This window comes from Cherax quadricarinatus, chromosome 86 (genome assembly GCF_038502225.1).
Source record: "Cherax quadricarinatus isolate ZL_2023a chromosome 86, ASM3850222v1, whole genome shotgun sequence".
Taxonomy (NCBI): Eukaryota; Metazoa; Arthropoda; class Malacostraca; order Decapoda; family Parastacidae; genus Cherax; species Cherax quadricarinatus.
Window position 1 is genome coordinate 2,687,564 of NC_091377.1, and position 26,923 is coordinate 2,714,486.

General features: G+C 37.8%; 1 protein-coding gene across 2 annotated transcripts; it reads left to right on the forward strand.

Annotated features, from left to right (window-relative positions):
- Nucleotides 1-39: 39 nt before the first annotated feature.
- LOC128702972 (ketosamine-3-kinase) lies at nucleotides 40-26,460 on the forward strand. Of its 2 annotated transcripts, XM_053797473.2 has the most exons (8): nucleotides 40-100; nucleotides 1,450-1,599; nucleotides 1,894-2,078; nucleotides 2,988-3,138; nucleotides 17,948-17,998; nucleotides 19,804-19,945; nucleotides 22,515-22,689; nucleotides 24,230-26,459. In XM_053797473.2, exons 2-8 carry the CDS (start codon nucleotides 1,459-1,461, stop codon nucleotides 24,291-24,293), a joined length of 909 nt encoding a protein of 302 aa, XP_053653448.1. In that variant the 5' UTR covers nucleotides 40-100; nucleotides 1,450-1,458; the 3' UTR covers nucleotides 24,294-26,459. The 2 variants fall into 2 exon arrangements, with proteins under 2 accessions (XP_053653448.1, XP_053653450.1); XM_053797475.2 differs by lacking the exon at nucleotides 40-100 and having other exon boundaries at nucleotides 1,461-1,599; nucleotides 1,821-2,078; nucleotides 24,230-26,460.
- The last annotated feature ends 463 nt before the right edge of the window (nucleotides 26,461-26,923 follow it).

Genomic DNA, 26,923 nt, shown 5'->3' on the forward strand with positions numbered 1-26,923 from the left:
CCGGGAGGGAGACTCGTACGGCCCTGGACCCTCGCAGCCCTACAACCCAACAATAACAATAACAACAACAACAACAACAACAAGGAGTTTGGTGCTTCGGGTATTTTCTTCGTTTTTATACTTATTTCTAAGGGAATCTAGTTGGTTTATGGTAGTAAAGCATCTGAATTTCACGGACTACAGATGTATTAATGTATCTTTGTGTGTCATACTTTAAAATGCTGCTAAAATGATGGATATTACAGGTTCCTCAAGTTGACGCAGGGGATTAATGGATTTTCTTTTTTTTTTATCAATTTACAGCAATCAAATTTTTATATCAGACATATACTCTGTAAAGGAGGTGTCTTGACGCCGGAGAAGGGCTCTTGATCCAAAGAACTGGAGCTATCCTCTCCCTTGGATCAAACCAGATTACCTCCCGTTCTCCAGGGCGTCTGACCCTAAACCCTCAAGGGAGGTCAGGGTCAGAGAATAGGGTCTCATAAAAAAAAATTTAGAAATAAAAAATAAAAATAATAATCTTTATATCTACAAGTACATGATAAAACAGACTTTTGAACTAACGAGCAACATCCACTAACTAGGTTGAAGAATGAGATACTTAACATAAATAACAAAAAGGCACAATACCATGACTGGAACGATACACAAATAACCCGCACATAAAAGAGAGAAGCTTACGACGACGTTTCGGTCCGACTTGGACCATTGACAAAGTCACACTGTGTGACTTTGTCAATGGTCCGTGTGACTTTGTCAATGGTCCAAGTCGGACCGAAACGTCGTCGTAAGCTTCTCTCTTTTATGTGCGGGTTATTTGTGTAATGAGATACTTGTCCAACAGTTGGAAATCTTTACTGTGGAAATATTTTGTCAACCAATGGCTTCAGTCCAGTACAAGAAAAGAAGCCACTGGCAGGCAAAACATTTTCACAGTAAAGATTCTCAAGTGTTGAATAAGTAAACCATACTATGTGGAGGGAAAGAACCCGCGGTCAGAGAGTCGTAAGACTTCAGTCTGACACACTAGCCACTGAACCAGCTGGCTACAATAAGATTCACCCAACTAGGTATATTTATACACCATAGGAAGGTTAGTATAAGCACCACTGTGACCACAAATGCAAGTGTTGAATAAGTGTCTCACTCTTTATCTTGTTAGTTTTCTTGCCATTTACATCATGCACTAACTAGATTGTTTTTAACTCGTTTATTTTCAGAATTTATTGTAGTATATCTGTGAAATAAGTACAGTACAATACTATATTAAGTATGCAGAAGAATACTTAAGGGCAGGTTTTGCTATTTTAAAAGTTATTCTAATTTAAAAGACATTCAGACAATCCTCCTATTAGTCCACTATATTGAGAACATAATGTATTTTCGATTGTACAATTGAAATTATTAAGAAAAGTATTGAATAATGATATTAATCTTTCTTGCAAGGGTTACAAGATGTTTGCTGCAATTAAAGAGGCTCTCGGCACACAGCGTCTAGAAGGCACAGGGGCTGGAGGTGGCGGCTGCATCAGTGAGGGTGAAGTCTACAAGACTGACACTGGAAAAGTCTTTGTCAAGAGAAACTCAAAGAAGATGGTTAGAAATTTATATGTTTTAATAATGTAATTGTGAAGACTCAAGAAGATATATAATACAGTAGCAATAATATTGTATTTAATTTGGTCTTTTTTAATAGCTGAAGTATGGCCTTGCTGGCAAGTGGTTCAAATGACACAGCAAAAGGAGGCCTTTATTAGTAAAATGTTTAATTTTCATGAGGTGAAACATTATATATACAGCCTCTCCTTTGTTTGCAGGCTCAAGAGATGTTTGACGGGAATACAAAAGCTTGAAAACAATAGCAGCTTTTATCTAAGATTTTGTCTGCAGGCTCGAGAGATGTTTGACGGGGAATACGAAAGCTTGAAGGCAATAGCTGCTACAGGAACAGTCAAGGTCCCAACACCTCATGTGGTGGTAGATAATCCAGCTGGTGGTGCAGTGCTTGTCATGGAGTACCTTGACATGCATAGCCTGAATCGTCATGCAGGGATCCTTGGAAAGCAGTTGGCCAAGTAAGATATTGTTGGGCCCTGCTTATACAGCAGGTTAGGTTTCAGGCCACAGGATGGTCCCGCTTATACATCAAGTTAGGTTCCAGGCTACTGTAGGACCCCACTTATACAGCAGGTTAGGTTCCAGGCTACTGCTGTAAGTGAAAATTGCTGTAAAGTGAAACATACATCTTTTGGAAATTAACCTTTTGTCATTGTTATAAATTATGGTAAATGCTAACTCTTTCGCCCAGTATACTTTCAACATGTTTTCCTAAATTTATTGATCAAAATAATGTTATGTGGTAAAAAGAGCATTTATTTGAAAGGAAAAGTAGCTCTTTGTCATTGGGTCAAGTGTCCTTTATGAATATTAAGGCATTTTTCCTACCCTTAAAAGTGTAATAAATGTACAGGTGCCAATAAGATTAATTATAAACCTTTTATTCTTTAATATCATTTACATGCATGCCTCACTAATATGACAGGTTAGGCTGCAGACCACCGTCAGAAACCAAATATCACTTTAAAGCATATCACAGCCTTGTTTTTCACTTGACAGTGCATATAAAAGCCTAAAATTGTTTTCACTATCATTTATTCAGGATGCACTAGGCCTCAAAAAAAAAAAAATACAAGAGTAAGAATAAGAAACTTTTTTAATTGTTATCAACCATCTTAAGAGCAAGGCAAGTGTTGAAGATAATAAACATGAATATACAGCAAGTCTGAAGACCTACAAACATGTCGACAATCTTCTATATTGTGTATAATATCGTTATTTTACACAATTCAGGAGGTCTCCAATGTGTTTGTAAGTTTACGACTTAATGTGATTGAAAAGCTCCATATTAGTGAAGCACTCTACAGTGAGCACTGTACTAATGAGGTATGCCTGTATTTCTATTGAAACTTCTAACCTCTTTGCAGTCTACATCTCCACAATATTAACCTTGAGAAGACGGGTAATGTTGTGAGCGCCAGCGAGGTCACTCCGACTTATGTGAGCCAGTTTGGTTTCCCTGTGACTACTTGTTGTGGCTACCTTCCTCAAGACAACTCCTGGAGCGATGACTGGCTGGTGAGATATTTTTTTTTACTGATGGTAAATAAGACACTTTTTGCAACACTTGGGAATCTTTTATTCTGGAAACGTTACGCCAGCCACTAGCTTCTTCAGTCCAGTGCAGAGAAACTGGGGAAGATGAGGAGGAGTTGAGATAATCAGTCCCTCAGCCTGGGGTCAATATGTTCAGTGTATCAGTCAAATATACTGAACACACACACACATATAGGTATATATATATATCTTTTTTTTTTCTTTTTTTTTCGACAAGTCAGCCGTCTCCCACCGAGGCAGGGTGACCCAAAAAAGAAAGAAAATCCCCAAAAAGAAAATACTTTCATCATCATTCAACACTTTCACCTCACTCACACATAATCACTGTTTTTGCAGAGGTGCTCAGAACACAACAGTTTAGAAGCATATACGTATAAAGATACACAACAACAGTGGAGATGTCCTGTTTAAGGGCAATGTGTGGTGTAAATATTATGCAGAAAATTAGGAGTGTGGAAATTAGGAAAAGGTGTGAAGTTAATAAAAGTATTAGTCAGAGGGCAGAAGAGGGGTTGTTGAGGTGGTTTGGTCATTTAGAGAGAATGGATCAAAGTAGAATGACATGAAAAGCATATAAATCTATAGGGGAAGGAAGGCGGGGTAGGGGTCGTCCTCGAAAGGGTTGGAGAGAGGGGGTAAAGGAAGGGTTGTAGAGAGGGGGTAAAGGAGGTTTTGTGGGCAAGGGGCTTGGACTTCCAGCAAGCGTGCGTGAGCGTGTTAGATAGGAGTGAATGGAGACGAATGGTACTTGGGACCTGACGATCTGTTGGAGTGTGAGCAGGGTAATATTTAGTGAAGGGATTCAGGGAAACCGGTTATTTTCATATAGTCGGACTTGAGTCCTGGAAATGGGAAGTACAATGCCTGCACTTTAAAGGAGGGGTTTGGGATATTGGCAGTTTGGAGGGATATGTTGTGTATCTTTATATGTGTATGCTTCTAAACTGTTGTATTCTGAGCACCTCTGCAAAAACAGTGATAATGTGCGAGTGTGGTGAAAGTGTTGAATGATGATGAAAGTATTTTCTTTTTGGGGATTTTCTTTCTTTTTTTGGGTCACCCTGCCTCGGTGGGAGACGGCCGACTTGTTGAAAAAATATATATATATATATATATATATATATATTTTTTTTTTTTTTTTTTTTTTCAACAAGTCGGCCGTCTCCCACCGAGGCAGGGTGACCCAAAAAAGAAAGAAAATCCCCAAAAAGAAAATACTTTCATCATCATTCAACACTTTCACCACACTTGCACATTATCACTGTTTTTGCAGAGGTGCTCAGAATACAACAGTCTAGAAGCATACACATATAAAGATACACAACATATCCCTCCAAACTGCCAATATCCCAAACCCCTCCTTTAAAGTGCAGGCATTGTACTTCCCATTTCCAGGACTCAAGTCCGACTATATGAAAATAACCGGTTTCCCTGAATCCCTTCACTAAATATTACCCTGCTCACACTCCAACAGATCGTCAGGTCCCAAGTACCATTCGTCTCCATTCACTCCTATCTAACACGCTCACACACGCTTGCTGGAAGTCCAAGCCCCTCGCCCACAAAACCTCCTTTACCCCCTCTCTCCAACCCTTTCGAGGACGACCCCTACCCCGCCTTCCTTCCCCTATAGATTTATATGCTTTCCATGTCATTCTACTTTGATCCATTCTCTCTAAATGACCAAACCACCTCAACAACCCCTCTTCTGCCCTCTGACTAATACTTTTATTAACTCCACACCTTCTCCTAATTTCCACACTCCGAATTTTCTGCATAATATTTACACCACACATTGCCCTTAAACAGGACATCTCCACTGCCTCCAACCGTCTCCTCGCTGCTGCATTTACCACCCAAGCTTCACACCCATATAAAAGTGTTGGTACTACTATACTTTCATACATTCCCTTCTTTGCCTCCATAGATAACGTTTTTTGACTCCACATATACCTCAACGCACCACTCACCTTTTTTCCCTCATCAATTCTATGATTAACCTCATCCTTCATAAATCCATCCGCTGACACATCAACTCCCAAGTATCTGAAAACATTCACTTCTTCCATACTCCTCCTCCCCAATTTGATATCCAATTTTTCTTTATCTAAATCATTTGACACCCTCATCACCTTACTCTTTTCTATGTTCACTTTCAGCTTTCTACCTTTACACACATTCCCAAACTCATCCACTAACCTTTGCAATTTTTCTTTAGAATCTCCCATAAGCACAGTATCATCAGCAAAAAGTAACTGTGTCAGTTCCCATTTTGAATTTGATTCCCCAAAATTTAATCCCACCCCTCTCCCGAACACCCTAGCATTTACTTCCTTTACAACCCCATCTATAAATATATTAAACAACCATGGTGACATTACACATCCCTGTCTAAGACCTACTTTTACCAGGAAATAGTCTCCCTCTCTTCTACACACCCTAACCTGAGCCTCACTATCCTCATAAAAACTCTTTACAGCATTTAATAACTTACCACCTATTCCATATACTTGCAACATCTGCCACATTGCTCCTCTATCCACTCTATCATATGCCTTTTCTAAATCCATAAATGCAATAAAAACTTCCCTACCTTTATCTAAATACTGTTCACATATATGCTTCAATGTAAACACTTGATCTACACATCCCCTACCCACTCTGAAACCTCCTTGCTCATCCGCAATCCTACATTCTGTCTTACCTCTAATTCTTTCAATTATAACCCTACCGTACACTTTTCCTGGTATACTCAGTAAGCTTATTCCTTTATAATTTTTACAGTCTCTTTTGTCCCCTTTCCCTTTATATAAAGGGACTATACATGCTCTCCGCCAATCCCTAGGTACCTTCCCCTCTTTCATACATTTATTGAACAAAAGTACCAACCACTCCAACACTATATCCCCCCCCTGCTTTTAACATTTCTGTCATGATCCCATCAGTTCCAGCTGCTTTACCCCCTTTCATTTTACGTAATGCCTCACGTACCTCCCCCACACTTACATTCTGCTCTTCTTCACTCCTAAAAGATGGTATACCTGACCAGTGCATGAAATTACTGCCTCTGTTTCTTCCTTAACATTTAAAAGTTCCTCAAAATATTCTCGCCATCTACCTAATACCTCCATCTCCCCATCTACTAACTCCCCTACTCTGTTTTTAACTGACAAATCTATATTTTCCCTTGGCTTTCTTAACTTGTTTAACTCACTCCAAAATTTTTTCTTATTTTCATTAAAATTTCTTGACAGTGCCTCTCCCACTCTATCATCTGCTCTCCTTTTGCACTCTCTCACCACTCTCTTTACCTTTCTTTTACTCTCCATATATTCTGCTCTTCTTATAACACTTCTGCTTTGTAAAAACCTCTCATAAGCTACCTTTTTCTCTTTTATCACATATATATATATATATATATATATATATATATATATATATATATATATATATATATATATATATATATATATATATATATATATATATATATATATAATAGGTAGTAGGTTGGTAGACAGCAACCGCCCAGGGAGGTACTACCGTCCTGCCAAGTGAGTGTAAAACGAAAGCCTGTAATTGTTTTACATGATGGTAGGATTGCTGGTGTCCTTTTTTCTGTCTCATGAACATGCAAGATTTCAGGTACGTCTTGCTACTTCTACTTACACTTAGGTCACACTACACATACATGTACAAGCACATATATACACACCCCTCTGGGTTTTCTTCTATTTTCTTTCTAGTTCTTATTCTTGTTTATTTCCTCTTATCTCCATGGGGAAGTGGAACAGAATTCTTCCTCCGTAAGCCATGCGTGTTGTAAGAGGCAACTAAAATGCCGGGAGCAAGGGGCTAGTAACCTCTTCTCCTGTATATATTACTAAATGTAAAAGGAGAAACTTTCGTTTTTCCTTTTGGGCCACCCCGCCTCGGTGGGATACGGCCGGTGTGTTGAAAGAAAGATATATATATATATGCAATAAGATCACAGTAAACAGGTGATTTCAAAATATGCAAAACAACCACTCTGAAAGAATGGTGGTTGTTTTTTTTTTTTTTTTGTTTTGTAGGTTGGTAGACAGCAACCACCCAGGGAGGTACTACCGTCCTGCCAAGTGAGTGTAAAACGAAGCCTGTGATTGTTTTACATGATGGTAGGATTGCTGATGTCTTTTGTCTGTCTCATAAATATGCAAGATTACAGGCATGTCTTGCTACTTCTACTTACACTTAGGTCACACTACACATACATGTACACATTTATTTATACACACTCATCTGAGTTTTCTTTGATTTTATCTTAATAGTTCTTGGTCTTATTAATTTTCCTTTTATATCCATGGGGAAGTGGAATAAGAATCTTTCCTCCGTAAGCCATGCGTGTTGTAAAAGTCAACTAAAATGCCGGGAACAATGGGCTAGTAACCCCTTTTCCTGTAAAGATTACTAAAAAGAATAAGAAGAAGAAAATTGTCAAAGTGGGAAGTCTGAATGTGCGTGGATGTTGTGCAGATGATAAGAAAGAGATGATTGTGGATGTTATGAATGAGAAGAAGCTGGATGTCCTGGCTTTAAGTGAAACAAAGCTGAAGGGGGTGGGAGAGTTTCAGTGGAGAGGAATAAATGGGATTAGGTCAGGGGTTTCAAATAGAGTTAGAGCTAAAGAAGGAGTAGCAATAATGTTGAAGGATAAGCTATGGCAGGAAAAGAGGGACTATAAATGTATTAATTCAAGGATTATGTGGAGTAAAATAAAGATTGGATGTGAAAAGTGGGTTATAATAAGCGTGTATGCACCTGGAGAAGAGAGAAGTGTAGAGGAGAGAGAGAGATTTTGGGAAATGTTGAGTGAATGCGTGGGGAGTTTTGAATCAAGTGTGAGAGTAATGGTGGTTGGGGATTTTAATGCTAAAGTGGGTAAAAATGTTATGGAGGGAGTAGTAGGTAAATTTGGGGTGCCAGGGGTAAATGTAAATGGGGAGCCTTTAATTGAGCTATGTGTAGAAAGAAATTTGGTAATAAGTAATACATATTTTATGAAAAAGAGGATAAATAAATATACAAGGTATGATGTAGCACGTAATGAAAGTAGTTTATTAGATTATGTATTGGTGGATAAAAGGTTGATGGGTAGGCTCCAGGATGTACATGTTTATAGAGGGGCAACTGATATATCGGATCATTATTTAGTTGTAGCTACAGTTAGAGTAAGAGGTAGATGGGAAAAGAGGAAGGTGGCAACAACAAGTAAGAGGGAAGTGAAAGTGTATAAACTAAGGGAGGAGGAAGTTCGGGTGAGATATAAGCGACTATTGGCAGAAAGGTGGGCTAGTGCAAAGATGAGTAGTGGGGGGGTTGAAGAGGGTTGGAATAGTTTTAAAAATGCAGTATTAGAATGTGGGGCAGAAGTTTGTGGTTATAGGAGGGTGGGGGCAGGAGGAAAGAGGAGTGATTGGTGGAATGATGAAGTAAAGGGTGTGATAAAAGAGAAAAAGGTAGCTTATGAGAGGTTTTTACAAAGCAGAAGTGTTATAAGAAGAGCAGAGTATATGGAGAGTAAAAGAAAGGTAAAGAGAGTGGTGAGAGAGTGCAAAAGGAGAGCAGATGATAGAGTGGGAGAGGCACTGTCAAGAAATTTTAATGAAAATAAGAAAAAATTTTGGAGTGAGTTAAACAAGTTAAGAAAGCCTAGGGAAAATATGGATTTGTCAGTTAAAAACAGAGTAGGGGAGTTAGTAGATGGGGAGATGGAGGTATTGGGTAGATGGCGAGAATATTTTGAGGAACTTTTAAATGTTAAGGAAGAAACAGAGGCAGTAATTTCATGCACTGGTCAGGGAGGTATACCATCTTTTAGGAGTGAAGAAGAGCAGAATGTAAGTGTGGGGGAGGTACGTGAGGCATTACGTAAAATGAAAGGGGGTAAAGCAGCTGGAACTGATGGGATCATGACAGAAATGTTAAAAGCAGGGGGGGATATAGTGTTGGAGTGGTTGGTACTTTTGTTTAATAAATGTATGAAAGAGGGGAAGGTACCTAGGGATTGGCAGAGAGCATGTATAGTCCCTTTATATAAAGGGAAAGGGGACAAAAGAGACTGTAAAAATTATAGAGGAATAAGCTTACTGAGTATACCAGGAAAAGTGTACGGTAGGGTTATAATTGAAAGAATTAGAGGTAAGACAGAATGTAGGATTGCGGATGAGCAAGGAGGTTTTAGAGTGGGTAGGGGATGTGTAGATCAGGTGTTTACATTGAAGCATATATGTGAACAGTATTTAGATAAAGATAGGGAAGTTTTTATTGCATTTATGGATTTAGAAAAGGCATATGATAGAGTGGATAGAGGAGCAATGTGGCAGATGTTGCAAGTATATGGAATAGGTGGTAAGTTATTAAATGCTGTAAAGAGTTTTTATGAGGATAGTGAGGCTCAGGTTAGGGTGTGTAGAAGAGAGGGAGACTACTTCCCGGTAAAAGTAGGTCTTAGACAGGGATGTGTAATGTCACCATGGTTGTTTAATATATTTATAGATGGGGTTGTAAAGGAAGTAAATGCTAGGGTGTTTGGGAGAGGGGTGGGATTAAATTATGGGGAATCAAATTCAAAATGGGAATTGACACAGTTACTTTTTGCTGATGATACTGTGCTTATGGGAGATTCTAAAGAAAAATTGCAAAGGTTAGTGGATGAGTTTGGGAATGTGTGTAAAGGTAGAAAGTTGAAAGTGAACATAGAAAAGAGTAAGGTGATGAGGGTGTCAAATGATTTAGATAAAGAAAAATTGGATATCAAATTGGGGAGGAGGAGTATGGAAGAAGTGAATGTTTTCAGATACTTGGGAGTTGACGTGTCGGCGGATGGATTTATGAAGGATGAGGTTAATCATAGAATTGATGAGGGAAAAAAGGTGAGTGGTGCGTTGAGGTATATGTGGAGTCAAAAAACGTTATCTATGGAGGCAAAGAAGGGAATGTATGAAAGTATAGTAGTACCAACACTCTTATATGGGTGTGAAGCTTGGGTGGTAAATGCAGCAGCGAGGAGACGGTTGGAGGCAGCGGAGATGTCCTGTTTAAGGGCAATGTGTGGTGTAAATATTATGCAGAAAATTCGGAGTGTGGAAATTAGGAGAAGGTGTGGAGTTAATAAAAGTATTAGTCAGAGGGCAGAAGAGGGGTTGTTGAGGTGGTTTGGTCATTTAGAGAGAATGGATCACAGTAGAATGACATGGAAAGCATATAAATCTATAGGGGAAGGAAGGCGGGGTAGGGGTCGTCCTCGAAAGGGTTGGAGAGAGGGGGTAAAGGAGGTTTTGTGGGTAAGGGGCTTGGACTTCCAGCAAGCGTGCGTGAGCGTGTTAGATAGGAGTGAATGGAGACGAATGGTACTTGGGACCTGACGATCTGTTGGAGTGTGAGCAGGGTAATATTTAGTGAAGGGATTCAGGGAAACCGGTTATTTTCATATAGTCGGACTTGAGTCCTGGAAATGGGAAGTACAATGCCTGCACTTTAAAGGAGGGGTTTGGGATATTGGCAGTTTGGAGGGATATGTTGTGTATCTTTATATGTTTATGCTTCTAGACTGTTGTATTCTGAGCACCTCTGCAAAAACAGTGATAATGTGCGAGTGTGGTGAAAGTGTTGAATGATGATGAAAGTATTTTCTTTTTGGGGATTTTCTTTCTTTTTTGGGTCACCCTGCCTCGGTGGGAGACGGCCGACTTGTTGAAAAAAAAAAAAAAAAAAAAAAAAAAAAAATATATATATATATATATATATATATATATATATATATATATATATATATATATATATTTATATATTTATATATATATATATATATATATATATATATATATAATATATAAATATATATATATAACCAGGTAGTAGGTTGGTAGACAGCAACCACCCAGGGAGGTACTACCGTCCTGCCAAGTGAGTGTAAAACGAAAGCCTGTAATTGTTTTACATGATGGTAGGATTGCTGGTGTCCATTTTTCTGTCTCATGAACATGCAAGATTTCAGGTATGTCTTGCTACTTCTACTTACACTTAGGTCACACTACACATACTACACATACTAGTTCTTGTTCTTGTTTATTTCCTCTTACCTCCATGGGGAAGTGGAACAGAATTCTTCCTCCGTAAGCCATGCGTGTTGTAAGAGGCGACTAAAATGCCGGGAGCAAGGGGCTAGTAACCTCTTCTCCTGTATATATTACTAAATGTAAAAGGAGAAACTTTTGTTTTTCCTTTTGGGCCACCCCACCTCAGTGGGATACGGCCGGTGTGTTGAAAGAAAGAAGAAGAATATATATATAATATATATATATAATATATATATATATAATATATATCTTCAACACACCAGCTGTATCCCACCAAGGCGGGGTGGCCCAAAAGGAAAAACGAAAGTTTCTCCTTTTACATTTAGTAATATATACAGGAGAAGAGGTTACTAGCCCCTTGCTCCCGGCATTTTAGTCGCCTCTTACAACACGCATGGCTTACGGAGGAAGAATTCTGTTCCACTTCCCCATGGAGGTAAGAGGAAATAAACAAGAACAAGAACAAGAACTAGAAAGAAAATAGAAAACCCAAAGGGGTGTGTATATATATGCTTGTACATGTATGTGTAGTGTGACCTAAGTGTAAGTAGAAGTAGCAAGACATACCTGAAATCTTGCATGTGTATGAGACAGATAAAAAAAAGACAACAGCAATCTTACCATCATGTAAAACAATTACAGGCTTCAGCTTTACACTCACTTGGCAGGACGGTAGTACCTCCCTGGGCGGTTGCTGTCTACCAACCTACTACCTAGTTATATATATATATATATATATATATATATATATATATATTTATATATATATATATATATATATATATATATATATATATATATATATATATATATATATATATATATATATATATATACACACCTACCATCCGACTTACGACCACTCGACTTACGACCGTGTTTTTTGTGCCAAATTTCTGGGAAATAAACAACAATATGTGTTGTACACAGTGTTTATCCTAAACCTTACAGTATAAAATACAGTACTAACAACATAAAAAGTAAAGTAAAACATGAAATACCAAAATAAAACAAAATAGTCATTACAAAAATGTTTTGTTGATATTCAGTAGTAAAGTTCAACTTACGACCATTTCGACTTACGACTGGTTTCTCAGAACCGAACTCGGTTGTAAGTCGGATGGTAGGTGTATATATATATATATATATATATATATATATATATTGTTAAGCACAAAAGAAATCCACTAGCATATGGTGCATTTCAGGCAAACTAATCTTATGCTTACAGACTACTGAAGAATTAGATATGTGGGCAGGTTTGGCTAGTGGTTATTGCAGTTGCACATGAGTGGTGTACAATACAGACAAGATGAAAATTAAGACACATGTGCAACATCTGGGTACCTATTGTAGACATTTTGCCATCCAGTGGCTTTATCAATACAAATTCAAGGACATGAATGGAAGATAGTAGAACTATATACAAAAAGAAGGTAATCAGTCCCTTAGCCTTGGAGTTGGGGTGAAGAGCAAGGAAATCATGAAGATTCTGGTAGAATCTTCATGACCCCCGTGCTCTTCACCCCAACTCCAAGACTGAGGGACTGATTACCTCATCTTTTGTATATAGTTCTACTATCTTCCATTCATGTCCTTGAATTTGTATTGATAAAGCCACTGGATGGTGAAACGTCTACAATAAAGATACCCAGATGTTGCACGTGTATCTTAATTTTCGTTATTGCAGTTGTCCTTACCGTTTGTGTGTTTCTGTTTCTTAACCCAGATTTGGTTAGATTTAAATAAAGATCGGTGGTATAAAGTACGAAAATGATGGAAAAGTGTGCACATATGCAGTATATTGCGATTCTTCTTTGACAACATTTTGCTCACACAGTGGGCTTTATCAAGTCACAAACAGATCGTGGCTTTTATCAAGTTCACTTGTTTTAAGAATTACAGGTTGGATTATAATTATAGGTAATGAGGACTCTAGCATATTAACATATTGTGTACACATTCAGTGTTTTAATGGTTGTGAGGAATACAAATACATGTATTGAGAATTTTTTATTATTATTATCACACTGGCCGATTCCCACCAAGGCAGGGTGGCCCGAAAAAGAAAAACTTTCACCATCATTCACTCCATCACTGTCTTGCCAGAAGGGTGCTTTACACTACAGTTTTTAAACTGCAACATTAACACCCCTCCTTCAGAGTGCAGGCACTGTACTTCCCATCTCCAGGACTCAAGTCCGGCCTGGCGGTTTCCCTGAACCCCTTCATAAATGTTACTTTGCTCACACTCCAACAGCACGTCAAGTATTAAAAACCATTTGTCTCCATTCACTCCTATCAAACACGCTCACGCATGCCTGCTGGAAGTCCAAGCCCCTCACACACAAAACCTCCTTTACCCCCTCCCTCCAACCTTTCCTAGGCCGACCCTTACCCCGCTTTCCTTCCACTACAGACTGATACACTCTTGAAGTCACTCTGTTTCACTCCATTCTCTCTACATCTCCGAACCACCTCAACAACCCTTCCTCAGCCCTCTGGACAACAGTTTTGGTAATCCCGCACCTCCTCCTAACTTCCAACCTACAAATTCTCTGCATTATATTCACACCACACATTGCCCTCAGACATGACATCTCCACTGCCTCCAGCCTTCTCCTCGCTGCAACATTCATCACCCATGCTTCACACCCATATAAGAGCATTGGTAAAACTATACTCTCATACATTCCCCTCTTTGCCTCCAAGGACAAAGTTCTTTGTCTCCACAGACTCCTAAGTGCACCACTCACCCTTTTCCCCTCATCAATTCTATGATTCACCTCATCTTTCATAGACCCATCCGCTGACACGTCCACTCCCAAATATCTGAATACATTCACCTCCTCCATACTCTCTTCCTCCAATCTGATATCCAATCTTTCATCACCTAATCTTTTTGTTATCCTCATAACCTTACTTTTTCCTGTATTCACTTTTAATTTTCTTCTTTTGCACACCCTACCAAATTCATCCACCAATCTCTGCAACTTCTCTTCAGAATCTCCCAAGAGCACAGTGTCATCAGCAAAGAACAACTGTGACAACTCCCACTTTATGTGTGATTCTTTATCTTTTAACTCCACGCCTCTTGCCAAGACCCTCGCATTTACTTCTCTTACAACCCCATCCATAAATATATTAAACAACCACGGTGACATCACACATCCTTGTCTAAGGCCTACTTTTACTGGGAAATAATTTCCCTCTTTCCTACATACTCTAACTTGAGCCTCACTATCCTCATAAAAACTCTTCACTGCTTTCAGTAACCTACCTCCTACACCATATACCTGCAACATCTGCCACATTGCCCCCCTATCCACCCTGTCATATGCCATTTCCAAATCCATAAATGCCACAAAGACCTCTTTAGCCTTATCTAAATACTGTTCACTTATATGTTTCACTGTAAACACCTGGTCCACACCCCCCCCCCCCTACCTTTCCTAAAGCCTCCTTGTTCATCTGCTATCCTATTCTCCGTCTTGCTCTTAATTCTTTCAATAATAACTCTACCATACACTTTACCAGGTATACTCAACAGACTTATCCCCCTATAATTTTTGCACTCTCTTTTGTCCCCTTTGCCTTTATACAAAGGAACTATGCATGCTCTCTGCCAATCCCTGGGTACCTTACCCTCTTCCATACATTTATTAAATAATTGCACCAACCACTCCAAAACTATATCCCCACCTGCTTTTAACATTTCTATCTTTATCCCATCAATCCCGGCTGCCTTACCCCCTTTCATTTTACCTACTGCCTCACGAACTTCTCCCACACTCACAACTGGCTCTTCCTCACTCCTACAAGATGTTATTCCTCCTTGCCCTATACACGAAATCACAGCTTCCCTATCTTCATGAACATTTAACAATTCCTCAAAATATTCCCTCCATCTTCCCAATACCTCTAACTCTCCATTTAATAACTCTCCTCTCCTATTTTTAACTGACAAATCCATTTGTTCTCTAGGCTTCCTTAGCTTGTTAATCTCACTCCAAAACTTTTTTTTATTTTCAACAAAATTTGTTGATAACATCTCACTCACTCTCTCATTTGCTCTCTTTTTACATTGCTTCACCACTCTCTTAACCTCTCTCTTTTTCTTCATATACTCTTCCCTCCTTGCATCACTTCTACTTTGTAAAAACTTCTCATATGCTAACTTTTTCTCCCTTATTACTCTCTTTACATCATCATTCCACCAATCGCTCCTCTTCCCTCCCGCACCCACTTTCCTGTAACCACAAACTTCTGCTGAACACTCTAACACTACATTTTTAAACATACCCCATACCTCTTCGACCCTATTGCCTATGCTCTCATTAGCCCATCTATCCTCCAATAGCTGTTTATGTCTTACCCTAACTGCCTCCTCTTTTAGTTTATAAATCTTCACCTCTCTCTTTTCTGATGCTTCTATTCTCCTTGTATCCCGTCTACCTTTTACTCTCAGTGTAGCTACAACTAGAAAGTGATCTGATGTATCTGTGGCCCCTCTATAAACATGTACATCCTGAAGTCTACTCAACAGTCTTTTATCTACCAATACATAATCCAACAAACTACTGTCATTTTGCCCTACATCATATCTTGTATACTTATTTATCCTCTTTTTCTTAAAATATGTATTACCTATAACTAAACCCCTTTCTATACAAAGTTCAATCAAAGAGCTCCCATTATCATTTACACCTGGCACCCCAAACTTACCTACCACACCCTCTCTAAAAGTTTCTCCTACTTTAGCATTCAGATCCCCTACCACAATTACTCTCTCACTTGGTTCAAAGGCTCCTATACATTCACTTAACATCTCCCAATATCTCTCTCTCTCCTCTACATTCCTCTCTTCTCCAGGTGCATACACGCTTATTATGACCCACTTCTCGCATCCAACCTTTACTTTAATCCACATAATTCTTGAATTTACACATTCATATTCTCTTTTCTCCTTCCATAACTATAAGAATAAGAATACTATATTGTTTTCCATATGTTTGTGGCAGTGAGAATATGGATATATAGTTCTCTCACATTCAGTTGTTGCTGGGATATTTTAGGGAAAGAAGGTGTTTGTTTACTGAAGATACTGGAATAGAGGGGGACTAAGGAGATTTCTGGGAGGGAGTTACAGATTTTGGGTTCTTTTATGCACATTGAGTTCTTACAAAGATGAAGCCAGTCATGGGATATATCAAAAAGATTTTTGTGCCTTGCCTAGTATTATGTCCGTAGGTCCTGTTGCAATTGGCAAAGAAGTGCTTCAGGTTAAGCTTAATATTAGAATTTATTGTTCTGTATATGTAGAATGCACAGTAGTAGTAAATGTTTTGTATATTGAGTAGATTTGGGTTTTTGAAGAGTGGGAGGTGTGTTGTCTATCAGTGGCCTTCGTGATCATTCATACTGCAGCTTTTTGTTGAGTTGTTATTGGCTTTAGGTGATTTGCTGTTGTGGTTCCCCAGGCACAAGTAGTGTAGGCGAGGTAGGAATAGACCATTGAATAGTATAATGTAAGTAGTGCTGTTTGTGGTACATAATAATATATCTTGGACTATGTTTTTTTTTTTTTTAACAAGTCGGCCGTCTCCCACCGAGGCAGGGTGACCCAAAAAGAAAGAAAATCCACAAAAAGAAAATACTTTCATCATCATTCAACACTTTCACCTCACTCACACATAATCACTGTTTTTGCAGTGGTGCTCAGAATACAACAGTTTAGAAACACGTATAAAGATACGCAACATATCCCTCCAAACTGCCGATATCCCAAACCTCTCCTTTAAAGTGCAGGCATTGTTCTTCCCATTTCCAGAACTCAAGTCCGCCTATATAAAAATAACCTGTAATTTTGGTGGTCGCTGCCATAACCTGGCCAGTATGACCCAGTCATACTGGCCAGATTGTGGCAGCCACCACCAAAATTCTGTCTTGGACTAGTCTACCCAAAATGCATCTCATACTAATGTCTTTCTTTTATGCCTAACAATATTTATTAAATGTAAACTACATTATCTGTGCACTGCATAAAAGAAATAAAAACTTGAATTTGAAAGGGTGAGGATTTTAAAACATACTAAACTTAAGGCCCAACAGTAACTTGGGTTGTATTGTAGATTGAAAATAATAATATTTATCTAAAGGGACAAAACCATTCTCTGCTCTTTTCAATTCCCTTTCTTTTTAATAAAAAAAGATACAGTATTGTTATATTTGAAAAAAAAGAATGTGGCTGCTAAAGAGATGCAGAGCCGCAATATTATTTTACATTTGACCGAATGAGTTGTCATTTGTGTATAGAACCTAGTCAAATTAGGTACTTGATAACGGTCCAGTACAATACAATTTTTATTTCTTTGCAAGTTTACATTGAGATTCTGTAATTACATTAATGAGTTGCAATGCAAAGAGAGCCACTATCATGCCATGGCATTATGGGCAGACTAAATTTAATGGCTTACAGACTACTTAATACTAAAGAAATTGATCATAGTTTGTTTAAGTTGTACATCACTGACCAAAACATTATCTCAAAATTTATCTCCAATTTGTGGGTTGTTAATTGTTTCAGCCACAACTTTGTGTCTTGGATTCTTCTGTTAAAACATCATAATATATATATTTAAATTTTTCAGGTATTTTACACAAGAAAGCTTCAGCAGCAGCTGACGTTGATTGAAAAGGAGGTACGTAAAGCTCATCTTTACTTCAGAAAGTTACAGTTTAAATATACAGTTTCTCCATTGACTTTAGTTCCAATACAGATTCAAATTCAAGTTTATTTCATGATACATTGTTTATACAGGAATGGGTTGACACTTGACATTATATTTGTTTCTATAGATTTCATTTTGCATCTAAATAGACTGCGGATTATTATATTCACGGGAAGCATTAGTGCTGTGTAATCAGGTATGATCCAAGGAAGAGGAAGACAGTGCCTATTCCTTGGATCAAGATCCCATTATTGACATCAAGGCCTCATCCTTACCACCTTGGAAGAAGCAAAGTAGAGCTAATATATTTTCAGAGTTTAAATTACGACCTTGTATGGGGAAGGCTTCTAAGGGCTGAACTTTCAGGCGATCAGGCTCGTGGTCCAAGGATTTGGAGCTACCTTCCCCATCCTCATATCAAAGCTGATTACCTTCCATTCCGAGGTTCTGTATGACCCATGTGTGTTTAACACATCCTCCTCAACACACTGTTAATACTACTCTATATTTTTTATTAACACATCGACCGTTTCCCACGGAGGTAGGGTGACCTGGAAAAGAAGAAACACTTTCATCATCACTCACTCCATCACTGTCTTGCCAGAGATGTACTGACACTAATAACTTAATATTGTGACTGACACATTTAATAATATATAGAAGTATTGATTAGTGGAAATGGTTTTGAAAATTAAAAGCTGAAAGTAGGGTAAGACGGAAATAAATAGGAAGTACGTTAAGAATAATAAAAAAAATTAACACATGGGCCATCTCCCACTGAGTCAATAATGTGTTTTATTTTTTCATAGAGTACAGTATTTTCTGACGTATAATGCACTTTTTTCCCCACAAAAAAGTCTTGGAAAATCAGCCAGTGCCTTATATGCTCATGGTGAAGGTCAAGGGTAAGCTTTAGGTTATGCTTTAGCAGTTGTTTACTAATGTTACGTTACAACTGCTTGAAAACATTGTCTTATATGTCTCATATGCTTGTGTGCCTTATATGCCAGAAAATACGGTAGTACTCTATTTTGCAATGGTTTGGAGTTTTTTTTTTTTTTTCAACAAGTGGACCTCTAATGGATTTCAGAAATACAGGAAAATCCTCTAGGCCACTTAATCAAGAAATGAAGGATAAAATTTGTTGGTCACAGAGCTGTTCATTATATCTACATGATACAATGCTTGTACAGAGATGGATGACATTGGGTTGGGAATGCAGAAAGCCCATGTTTATAGGTCTTTCTTTCTTTCAACACACCGGCCGTATCCCACCAAGGCAGGGTGGCCCAAAAAGAAAAACGAGAGTTTCTCTTAAATTTAGTAATTTATACGGGAGAAGGGGTTACTAGCCCCTTGCTCCCGGCATTTTAGACGCCTCTTACAACACGCATGGCTTACGGAGGAAGAATTCTGTTCCACTTCCCCATGGAGAATGTTTATAGGTACACAACCAAAATCACCCATCTCTGCACAAACATGGTATCTGTAACCAATGAATTTTGTCCTTCATTTCTGAATCAAATGATCCAGTGGATTTTGTCTTGTATTTCTGAAATCCATGAAACAGAGGTCCATTGTACTGAGAGTTCACACATACTGTATATTTATGACCACAGTTCAGAGCCATCACTATCCACCACAGTTGCCATTATCTTCTATCCGTCTTTCCCTGTTGGTCCATTAAACTAATGATTTACTGCATGTTCCATTACAGTATATAAACTTAATCTGGGATAAAATTATTAAATAACTCATATGCTTCTACATGGCAGTATGGAGACCGTGAAGCTAGAGATCTTTGGTCCCACCTTCAGCTGAAGATTCCTCAGTATTTTAAGGATATAGAAGTGAAGCCTTCTCTTCTTCATGGAGACTTGTGGGGTGGTAATGCTGCAGAATTGTCTGACTGCCCTGGTATGTATCATCATTTTTATATATATACAGCGGCTCTCTCCCACTGAGGTAGGGTGACCTAAAAATGAAGAAATGCTTTCAGAAAGTTATTCTTTTACATTTAGTAATTTATACAGGAGAAGGGGGTTACTAGCCCCTCACTTCCATTGTCTTAATCTCCTCTTACGACATGCATGGCTTGCAGAGGAAGAATTGTTCTCTACTTTCTCGTATAGATCATCATAATTGTGTAAGGATAATATACAGTAGAATTCCCGTATCCATTGATTTCATTTCCGTGGTTTCAGTTATCCACGGTTTACCTTGGCCGAAAATGTGCCCTTAATTTTGCTTAATAATGGCCCGAAAGTGCAAAAGCAGCAATGCTCTCAGTTCTTCAGAGCCTAAGAGAAACTGTGAAGTGTTTCCCATCAGTGAAAAACTGCTAATTCTTGACTTATTGTGCATAATTTATCAGTTAAACTTCATCATAGGTATGTATGTAAACCAAAAATGATTTATATATAGGATTTGCTGCTATACATGGTAAGGTTTTGGAATATATAACTCTTGGATTTGGGAGTCTACTGTATAAGCTTTTAATGTACACTTTTATAATTCTCAGATTATTAATTATTGGATAATTAATTCAAGATTGCATTTTTATTTTCAGTTTTTCATTATGTTAAATTGTGGTAATTAATAAAAATATGTGTATGGGCAGATTAATACCTATTGAATTGTTAAATAAAAAAGCAAAAAAGTGAAATTAACATCGGAACCAAATGTGTCTCTTGTATTTTTGATTCTCTTCGATCCTGTCTTTAATTAAGGGGCTGGATGCAACTCTTGGGCTGGCAGTGTTAGCCAGCCAAAAAGTTCAGTCTTGCATAGTTTTTCCACTTTTATTCATTTCTTTTTCCCTGATGATGGATCCTTAGCAATCTGAAAAGATTTTGTCAACCACTTTCCCATATCTGAAGGGTATTAAGACATATACATATACGTATACATGCATTCATACCTAGGAAAGGTTGGAGGGAGGGGGTAAAGGAGGTTTTGTGTGCGAGGGGCTTGGACTTCCAGCAGGCATGCGTGAGCGTGTTTGATAGGAGTGAATGGAGACAAATGGTTTTTAATACTTGACGTGCTGTTGGAGTGTGAGCAAAGTAACATTTATGAAGGGATTCAGGGAAACCGGCAGGCCGGACTTGAGTCCTGGAGATGGGAAGTACAGTGCCTGCACTCTGAAGGAGGGGTGTTAATGTTGCAGTTTAAAAACTGTAGTGTAAAGCACCCTTCTGGCAAGACAGTGATGGAGTGAATGATGGTGAGAGTTTTTCTTTTTCAGGCCACCCTGCCTTGGTGGGAATCGGCCAGTGTGATAATAAAAAAAAATATGCATTCATACATACATGCTTAACCCTTTGACTGTCGAAGGGCCAAATCCTGAAGTTGCTTCTGGTGTCGCAAAATATTCGAAAAAAAAAAAAATTATTTTTTCTTATGAAATGATAGAGAATCTTTTCCCGATTGTAAAGACACCAGAAAAACGAAATTTGATGGAAAACTGACGGAATTACGCTCTCGCGAAGTTAGCGACTTCGGCGATATTTAAAAATCGGCAATTTCGCCCACTTTGAGCCCTATTTTCGGCTAATTCCGTTATTCCAGTCAACCAAACTCATAACTATTTCTTCAGAACTCTATTTTTTCTATCGATTGAGTACAAGAAACTGCCCATTTACCGATTTCAACTACCCAATAACATGGTCAGAAATTTGCAATTTGGCCAATTTCACGAAAATTAAAAAATACGACAATTTCAAAATAAGGTCCAGAATGAACAATGCAGACATTCCTGGCTCTAAAATAACATTTTCTTGTTCATCAGTCATGTCTCCAGGTCCCTGTGATATTACTCTTGCTTTTTATTTTGAAATTTTATTCAAACAAAAAATAGAAGATTTACTGTTATGCAGACTACTGCAATACTGTAATAATTGTAAAAATTACATCAACCCATTCATGACTGCGTATTAGAATGGCTATTTGGACATTTATTGGACAATGACATCATTTGTTCACTTTTGAACATCGGCAAAAATCAAACATTTCCTGTACTTTGTGCTCCATTTCCAGGTTCTTTTTATAGTAAAATTAATCAAAATCACCTCCATTTCTATAATATAGTTTCCATTCTATCAAATGAGACCAAGAAAACGAGAATACAACCACAAATACTATACGAAAATAGACCACAAAGTCAGCATTTTAATTAAAAAAAACGGTCGGAGTTTTTTTTTTCTCATTATGCACTGCGTGCTCCAGGATTTTTTTTATGTGGTGCACACTGACCACACAGACCCATTCTCTCACATGTGGGCCTACTAGCTTTCTCCTGCCTGATTTGAAGCCGCTAGAATTTATGAGTATATATACGTCAAACACGGTACCTCGCAAACGTATATATACGGCCGCGACAGTCAAAGGGTTAAGGCAATAAATTGAAGAGCTAATCTTTATATTAATTTAATTTTTTAGAGTCTACCTTATTTTGACTCTTAGTTATTTAAATTTATATTTTCAGTGATATTCGACCCAGCCTCCTTTTATGGACATCACGAGTTTGATTTAGCAATCACCGCAATGTTTGGAGGCTTTAGTAGAAGGTTCTGGGACGAATATCACAGCATCATTCCCAAAGCTCCTGGCTTCAATAATAGACATAAGCTGTACAAACTCTTCCACAATATCAATCACTGGTAAGCAGTGCTATACAGGAGGGCCCTTTATGTACAGCACCCTCTTTAGTGTTCCATGTGAATTTTTTAATGATAATCTTTTTAATTACCTAACTTGGATATCAATATGCAATAGGGAATATTAAAATGTACTGCTCCATAACCTGTGTCAATATAGATTAGTCAAGAAGAATTAGGATTAGTTTGCCCAAAATGCCTAGGCATGCTAGTGGCTTTCTTTGTAATTAATATTTTGTAATATGTAAACCACACATTGTAAACTTTGCAAGGAAATAAATATTTTCATTTCATTTCATCACCAGCAGACGAAACAATGGCTCAATTGAAAGCCAACAAAAATGTAGGACATTGAAAAGAGGTTCTGTATACATGGGGCCCTCCTTTATAATACTATATACCCTAGAAAATAACCTATACAGTGGACCCCCGGTTTACGATCAGCTCCTAATGCGAGCAATTATGTAAGTGTATTTATGTAAGTGCGTTTGTACGTGTATGTTTGGGAGTCTGAAATGGACTAATCTAATTCACAATATTCCTTATGGGAACAAATTCGGTCAGTACTGGCACCTGAATATACTTCTGGAATGAAATAATATCGTAAACCGGGGATCCACTGTACTGCTTTAACTTTACTAAACCTCTGAAGGTCACACACTGCCTGAGAAATAGGAAGTAATAGAGTTTGATCTGAGAAAGTGTTGGGCAGCACCAATTCCTTGGGTCAAACACTCTCTTCTTAGAGGGTCATGGATATACAGTGGAATGTCATATTTCACTGCTAACTCTTGTATCAAGGCAATGTTATATCATGAAATTTTGTAAAAAAAAAAAAAAAATTTGACACACCGTCCGTCTCCCACCAAGGCAGGGTGATCAAAAACAAAAAAAGCTACAAGGTTTTCTTCTTTTTACATTTAGTAATGTGCACAGGAGAAGGGGTTATAGCCCCTTGTTTATTTATTTATTTATTTATAAATTTTAGCATACATACAGAGGTACAAAAAAATACAGGTAAGAGCAGCATGCGAAAGCCACTTATATGCATAGCATTACGGGCTGGCTTAAAATTAACTTAAGATTAACTAAGCAATGATGAAATCAGTGATAAGACATTATTGTAAACAGATAACTATAAAATACAAATGAGTATTACAAAGACAGGTCATGTGGTTGCATGCATTGCTGTTCATTCAGGTAGTGTATTTAAAAAAAAAATAACAAAGTTAGGTTTAACATTTGTGTGATATAATTGTGACATTTCAGTCGCCTTTTACGACACACATGGAAATTTTGTAATGGCTGAAATTATTAGCTTTATTGATGACCAAACATTGTTCATTTTGCATATTCTAATTAAGGTCCACATTTGTATGCTAATTTTAATTAAATCTTTTAAAAATCTAAGGTTAAACGGCCCCAAAAAAGTCTTGAAACTTCAGTGCCTTCATTTTTATGTTATTTTATGATATTCCTTATGTTGTACATTTAGTGCTTTGGTTTAAAATGAATTCTAAAATTTTAATGATTTTATTCACAGGAATCACTTTGGAAGTGGATACCGCAGTGGCAGTCTTCAGTTGATGCGAGATTTATGCCGTTAATATTGAAAATATTTGCCTGCACACTAAAGGAAGGGCGAAGATGATGCAGTTCAGAGGACCTTGTGAACTGTGATGTGATAGTGCTTCTGGCAAGGCAGCAACTGAATGAGTGATGGTGCATGTGTTTCCTCTTTTTTTTTTTTAATCACCCTGTCTCGGTATGAGATGGCTGGTGTGTTAAAAACAAAATATTGAGGTTTATTGTCTCTAGGATGAGATAAATACTAATAATTGCTGAAAGAACCATAATTTCTCTCAAAGTTCTGCCTGTAAAAATTTCCTCTGAACATTTTCCTATACTTTTTATTCTTAACTGTCTACCCATAATGCCTTTCATTAGTGAAATATAACAAAAGTATTTAATCTGTGAGAAATTTATTAGGAGGTTAACAGTCTATAAAATAATGTTTCTTTTACATTTATTAATAACTTTATTGTTATAGTAAGTTTATTTAGGTATGGATACACTCACGTACAGTTATCATACATAGAGTAAATTACCTAGGATAACCCAAAATTCATACAAAGTGACTTATTCCATTGGGGTCCGTAGCACTAATAGCGCAACATCTTGATTCGAGGAATTAAAGCTATCCTCCGGATCCTGACATCTAACCTGATTACTTTGTATTCCTTAAGTGCTGTATGATACCCTACAAGTTTAACTCCTCCCTGTAACTATAATATGGTGAATATTTTAGTTTTTTGGGCAACAAGCAGGAATCTTAAGAACTATTTAATGGTTCACAACTTACCCCATATATCCATGAAAAGTCTTTAGATGTTTACATCCTCTGTTGCTTATTTCCCTTTACTGTATCAGTTGTGACATAATAATACACAAATAACCCGCACATAGGAGAAAAAACTTACGATGATATTTTGGTCCAACTTTGACCGTTAACTATTCACACGCTAAAATTAAAATGGTTTCAATCTCATTATGTAAAATGTGCCAAAATATAATACTGTAACCTGTTAATCAATTTGCCTTAATTATAAATTCAGTTTCTGCTAAACCACTAACTGCCTCTGCTGAAATATAAAAAATCGATGTTCAGTTCGAACCAGCTATGTTATATATGCCTAGTATTAAGTAGTCTGTTAAGCATTAGGTTTAGTCTGCCCGAAATGCCCTGACATGATAGTGGATTTCTTTGTACTCAGCAAATCAAAATTGTAATTACACATTGTAAACTACTCAAAGAAATTAAAATCCTTAATCCTTAATGGTCCAAGTTGGACAGAAACATCATCATGAGCTTCTCTCTCCTATCTGTGGGTTATTTCTGTATTGTTACAGTCATGGTATTGTGCCTTTTTATTGTTTTGTGAATTAATAATGGTGCAGGAGGAACTGAAACATTGTCTAGGGATTTATTCCAACTTTTACATTAGTTGTGAAGTCTTCTACCCATGGGGCTTTTACTTTTTTTCACCAAATATGATTATTTCTTGAGTTTTCCAAGTACAGTGGACCCCTGGTTTATGATATTGTTTCATTCCAGAGGTATGTTCAGGTGCCAGTACTGACCGAATTTGTTCCCATAAGGAATATTGTGAATTAGATTACTCCATTTCAGACCCCCAAACATACACATACAAACGCACTTACATGAATACACTTACATAATTGGTCGCATTGGGAGCTGATCGTGAACCGGGGGTCCACTGTATTTCTTAATTTTTCTGATTATTTCTTGAGTTTTCTAGATTACTAAAGTTATATAAAGATAAAGATGTTTATCTTTTTAGAATACATCAAGGTTACATTGGATGGTGTTAAGATATGTATAGCTACAAGTTGGTTAAAGTTTCAGGAAAACAGTGTATGGCAATTTCTAATAAAAGTCCATTGTTATGCAAAGTATTTTGGCCAGAAGTAAACAAGTGAGGCAAAAAGAGTGACATTGCACCCACCATCCACATATCTAACGATCTCTTAACTACTTAGGTATATGCTTTTTAGTTTCCTCATATGAAACGTATGCAACAATGTAGGAGCACTGTACTGTCTTAGATATTTTTATTTATTTTTTATTATCACACCGGCCGATTCCCACCAAGGCAGGGTGGCCCGAAAAAGAAAAACTTTCACCATCATTCACTCCATCACTGTCTTGCCAGAAGGGTGCTTTACACTACAGTTTTTAAACTGCAACATTAACACCCCTCCTTCAGAGTGCAGGCACTGTACTTCCCATCTCCAGGACTCAAGTCCGGCCTGCCGGTTTCCCTGAATCCCTTCATAAATGTTACTTTGCTCACACTCCAACAGCACGTCAAGTATTAAAAACCATTTGTCTCCATTCACTCCTATCAAACACGCTCACGCATGCCTGCTGGAAGTCCAAGCCCCTCGCACACAAAACCTCCTTTACCCCCTCCCTCCAACCCTTCCTAGGCCGACCCCTACCCCGCCTTCCTTCCACTACAGACTGATACACTCTTGAAGTCATTCTGTTTCGCTCCATTCTCTCTACATGTCCGAACCACCTCAACAACCCTTCCTCAGCCCTCTGGACAACAGTTTTGGTAATCCCGCACCTCCTCCTAACTTCCAAACTACGAATTCTCTGCATTATATTCACACCACACATTGCCCTCAGACATGACATCTCCACTGCCTC

Excerpts from the sequence above, each read along its gene's own strand:
- LOC128702972 (XM_053797473.2), top strand. The coding sequence starts at position 1,459 with ATGTTTGCTGCAATTAAAGAGGCTCTCGGCACACAGCGTCTAGAAGGC. Across the intron at positions 2,079-2,987 it reads CTTGGAAAGCAGTTGGCCAA|TCTACATCTCCACAATATTA; the intron begins GTAAGATATTGT and ends ACCTCTTTGCAG. Across the intron at positions 3,139-17,947 it reads CCTGGAGCGATGACTGGCTG|GTATTTTACACAAGAAAGCT; the intron begins GTGAGATATTTT and ends TAAATTTTTCAG.